General features: G+C 57.0%; 1 protein-coding gene across 1 annotated transcript in view; it reads right to left on the reverse strand.

Moving 5' to 3' along the window:
• PARVG (parvin gamma) overlaps window positions 1-3,949 on the reverse strand; it is a 10,116-nt gene extending 6,167 nt beyond the window's left edge. The window contains exons 1-4 of the mRNA XM_045293117.1: window positions 3,930-3,949; window positions 2,947-3,005; window positions 2,517-2,585; window positions 265-366 (exon numbers count right to left, since the gene is read on the reverse strand). Of these exons, the coding sequence (XP_045149052.1) occupies window positions 265-366; window positions 2,517-2,585; window positions 2,947-2,982 (207 nt within the window). The 5' untranslated portion in view covers window positions 2,983-3,005; window positions 3,930-3,949. The remainder of the gene's footprint in view (window positions 1-264; window positions 367-2,516; window positions 2,586-2,946; window positions 3,006-3,929) is intronic.
• Window positions 3,950-4,973: the final 1,024 nt, after the last annotated feature.

Here is a 4,973-nt window from a genome sequence, read left to right on the forward strand (position 1 = left end):
CTCCTCCTTCAGTTCACCTCCCCAGGATGTGGGTACAGTCAGGGTAGCCATGCCAATCCTGAGGTCCCCAGGTGGTGCCCACATTTGGCAGTCTCGGTGATGGAGCAAAGGTGGGGGAGGGGTTGAATCCACCCAGAGGCACATGGAAGAAAGGCCTGGTGACGCATTCCAAGCCAACCAACCACCGGAAGCCCGGCAGAGCACAATTCAGAGCACAACATCCTCAGGAAAACCCCTACCTTGCCAAGGGGGCAGTAAGCTTACCATCTCTGCAGGCGAGCTGGGGGTGAGGTAGAATTCCTTCAGGTGCAGAAAGAAGCCTTCCAGCTGCCCGATCAGCAGGAGCAAGATGACCCCGTCTGCAAACTATGAAAGAGGGAGCTGCAGTCCAGCCCGGGGCGGCCAGCCAGGGGCTTCCACTCTGAGGCTGCAGGCTGTGCAACCTTCAGGAAGAGGCAGGGCCTCTCTGAGCCCTGGGTTCCTTTCTGAGAAACGGGGGCAGCCTCCCCGACCTGCCAGCATCCTCTGGGAACAGCAGCGGCAGGCTCACAGCAACCCTATAAGGCTGGGGAGAATTGCCCCCGTGGGTTTCTGAGACTGTCACTGTTTACAGGAGTAGAAAGCCTCGTCTTTCTCTGGAGGAGTGCCTGATGGTTTTGAACGGCTGACCTTTTGGATTGCAGCCCATTGTGTAACCACTGCACCACCAGGGTTCCTTGGGACGTGGTACATGCTGAATAAATAAGAGCTCTTTTTGAACAAGCTCTGTGACAGCCCAGAGCACCTTGTCAACCAGGGGCTGCTCCAGGATCTTCAGAAATGCAGAAGGGGGATGTCATGCGAGCGGCACAGCCCTTCGGGGAAAGCCCTCTGGGAAAGCGCACGGGGCTGATTCTCCTGGCTGTCACAGTCATTTTTTCTGTCTGTTCTGTGTGTTTGCAGATGAAGCGGCCGCCCGTACCCACCACAAGCGCAGCATATGCTAATGTAATCCGACTGAATCTCTTCAAAGATACAAAAGACGAAATTGGATCCTGGAGAAAGGCCATCTCTCCAAGCCTTTAATGGAATTTCCTCCTATTAGGGCCGTCCCAGTGTTATTAGTTTGGGCCTGGAATCTTCTCTGCCGTTTTTTCCTGGCAATCCGGCGGCGATCCCCAGGGTTCTGTATCCCCTTCTTACCCCTCAGCTTCTAAATGCTGCTCTTTGCGCAGGTCGCTCCTCTCCAGACGGGAGACAGCACACCGAGGCAGGCAGAATGCAAACCCACAAACCGCCCTGCTTATATGCCCCATACTGGTGGGCAGTGGGCTACGGATTGGGCTGCTCATCTCAAGGTCGGTGATTCGAACCCATCAGCCGTTCCAAGGGAGAAAGATGAGGCTGTCTGCTCCTGTTAAGATTCATAGCCTCAGAAACCTCCTCTGTCCGGGAGGGTGGCTCCGAGTCCTAACTGACTCGGAGGAAGGGAGTGGGATTGAATTTTGCTGTAGCCCAACCCAAACCAACTACCATTAGGTTGATCCTGACTCATAGCGATCCTATAAAGCAGAGTCGAACTGCTCCTGTGGGTTTCCACAGAAACAACTGCCTCCACTATCTCCCTTGGAGCAGCTGGTGGTTTTGAACCACTGACCACTTGGTTCCCAGCTGAGTGCTTAATTACTGTGCCACTAAGGCTCCTTCCGGGGATCCTGTTGCTATTAGGTACCATGGTGTTCAGTTCCGACCCATAGCCACAACAGAGTGGACCACTGCCCGGTCCTGCACCGTCCTCACACTTGTTCCTATGCCTGAGCCCTATCTCACAGACGTCTTCTCTTTCACTGCCCCTCTACTTTACCAAACACAGTGTCCTTCTCCAGGGACTGGTCTCTCCTAATAACAGGTCCAAGACATGCAAGACCAAGTCTCGCCATCCTTGTCTCGAAGGAGCATTCTGGCCCGACTTCATCCAAGACTGGTCAGTTTGTCCTTTTAGCAGATCCAGAGATGCTATCTGGGACTTTATCACTTTTAATGCACTATCAGCCCCTTAACCCCGGCTGCCAGCAGCGCCCAGAGCCTGTCTGAGCTATCTCCAGTAGGCATGAGGACCTGGGAGAGAACTCACACCCGCATGCTATGTGAGTCCTACAGGCCTGACGCCTAGTTGAAGCTGCCTGGGGTCCAGTGGTCTCTGTCGCTGCCCGAGGGGTTGGCTCTGGTCTCATTTCCCTCCTGTGTGGAAACCGGACAGAGGCACAGCCTATACGGTGGGGGCAGGCAGCCAAGCAGGATTGCTGGCCAGCCGTGAGAGTCAGCTCCTGCCTCTGGGTCACAGCACTTAGAGACCCAGGGGCTCTGAGAAGGGCACCTCAGATGGTCCAAGAGATGACAGCTACACAGGGGTGCATTGGGAGCACCGGGGGAGCCACTCTTCACACCCTTTCTCACAGGGTTCCCACTGGATGCTCTTTCCTGCCTGCATCCCATAGTCCCTTTCCCACCTAGGGACCCTGCCACCGAGTCCCTACCTGGGTGTCCAGACTCTGCACCGATAGGCCCAGGCGATCCAGCTTCTGGTTGACGAAGGTTATGATGGCCTGGCCAGGAGGAAGCGAGGACCTGGGGAGGGGTTCTTGTTTGTGCCCCCAGCCCAGGGCCAAGCAAAACTGGGACAAAAAGCCTCTTCCTTCCCCTAACCCACTCCACAGGCAGGTGGGTGGTCATGGCTGGGCATGGTCAGACATGGTGGGCTGGCCTGGTATGGTGGGCATGGCCAGGCATGGTGGGCATTGTTGAGCAGTGGAATGGGCACAACCGGACATGGCCGCACGTGGCCGGGAGGGTGGGTGTGATTGGGAGGGTGGGCGTGGCCGGGAGGGTGGGCGTGATCGGGAGGGTGGGTGTGGCCGGGAGGGTGGGCGTGGCCGAGGGTGGGCGTGGCCAAGTATCAGCGTTTACCTCCCGCACGGCGATCACTTTCTCCGGCGCCAGCATGAATAATTCATCAAAGACGTCCTCTGCGAACACAGACCCATACCCCTCTCATTACCGCGCAGCACCTGAGGGCCACCCTGGCCCTTTCCCACAGACCAACGGGGGCGTGGGCCGCTGTGTAGACGGGGCCTCCTCTCTCAGGTGTGGCTCAGAGTCAGGGTCAACTCCGCAGCAGCAGTTGAGTTTGGTCTTGGCCTGGGTTTAGACCGCTGGTCCCTAGCTGTGCAGCCGCAGGAGAGCCCCTGACCTCTCTGTGCCTCAGTTTCCTCATCTGTAAAGTAGAACTGGCAACACCTGCCAGGTGAGTCAGTTCCTTTGCAAAGTCCACACCCGGTAGCAGGTAACAGGTAACACCCCTGAAATGGGGGTGGGGGGGCGGCCCACAGCAACTAGCTGTCCTCCCACTGAGGAGACCTGTTGTGTCTGGAGGCCCTGGGGGTGGGGTTGGGGGCAGGGTACAAATGGTTAACCAGTTTCGGCTGCTCACCAAAAGGCTGGACAGGCAAGCCCACCCAGAGGTGCCACGGAGGAAAGGCCTGGTGATTGGCCACTGGAACCCGTGGAGCACAGTCCTGCGCTGACCAACATGGGGTGGGTGGGTAGCCATGAATGGGAGTGGACTCGGCAACAACTGGCTAGGTGGGTGCTTGGATGAGCTCATTTTACAGATGGAGAAACTGAGGCACAGACCAGTGTGGCTGGAGAGATCTGGGGTGTGAACCCCAGCCGCCCAGTTCTTGAGCCCATTCCCTTGCCACCACCACTACGGCCGCCTGCATGGATTACATATACACTGAGAAGAGACAGCCCAATTCGGGGGCAGACAGGCAGGGTGAGCGGCCGACAGAGGGTCCTAAGGCCCAAGCTCCCAACCCCCTGGAAACCTAACACTGGATGCTGCGTGGCATGTCGGCTTCCACGCGGGTCACACAGAGAAAGATACTCACTGGGCCGTGGGTCCTGGTCTGCGCTGCGGGGGGGACAGCAGGGGAGAAGCAAACAAATGGTTAAAAATGCTACACTATCAGCAGACATCTGATTCGCTCAGAGGGGAGGACTCAGTGGCCTTGGAGTCCCAACGGAAGAACCGGATGTGGTCATTGGATGGCTGGTAGTCTTGTCACCGTGGAGCCCTGGTGGTGGCTATGATCCCAATGGTCAGCAGTTCAACCACCTCGGGAGAAAGACTAGGCTTTCGACTCCTGTAAATAGTCACCATTTGAGAAACCCACCGGGGGTGGCGTGAGCCTGCATGGACTGGGTGGCAGGGAGCTAGTGAGAGCCTTGACAGGGCCCTCGTGGAGAAGAATGGAGGAGGGGCAGATACTGCAGGGTGCCACAGAGCTGCATCTAAAGGTCAGCGGTTAAACCATCCATCTGTGCCGAGGCACAAAGACCTGGCAGCCCACTCCCAAAACGATGGCAGCCACGGAAAACAGTTGGGGCAGTTCTACCTGGTCAACCTCATGCCAAAAATATCCCCGCAAGTCGTCTGAAGCCTGCACGTGGCTTCACCAGGTTGACTGCCTTGAACAATGCTGCTCTTGAAGAGTCACTTCTCCAGGACCCCTGGTGGCATAATGGGCTATGAGCACTGAGCTGCTAACGACAGGGTCTACAGTTCGAACCCACCAGCCGCTGCACAGGAGGAAGACCAGGCTGTCTTCTCCTGTAAAGATTTAAAGCCTTAGAAACCCACAGTCAACATCAGTGAGTCTGGTCTGGCTTTGAAAGGTCACACAGCTCCTAAGTGGCAGAAATAGAAAGCCAGGTGGGGCTGATGACTAAAACTGTGCCCTCCCCCACTCCATCCCAAGCTGAGGGGCCACATTCAAAGTCTCCCCCAGTTGTGGATGTCCTGCAGGCTGGAGAGGTGTAGTGGATGGCCTCTAATGATGGCTACTTCTGGTAGCCCTCGTGCCACCATCACCCCCTACACACACACTGAGCGAGCCTGGCCCGTGTCGCCAGCAGGATACTGAGGAGGCAGG

This window comes from Echinops telfairi, unplaced genomic scaffold, assembly GCF_000313985.2.
Source record: "Echinops telfairi isolate 266 unplaced genomic scaffold, ASM31398v2 ScPeMD7_2;HRSCAF=8, whole genome shotgun sequence".
Classification (NCBI taxonomy): Eukaryota; Metazoa; Chordata; class Mammalia; order Afrosoricida; family Tenrecidae; genus Echinops; species Echinops telfairi.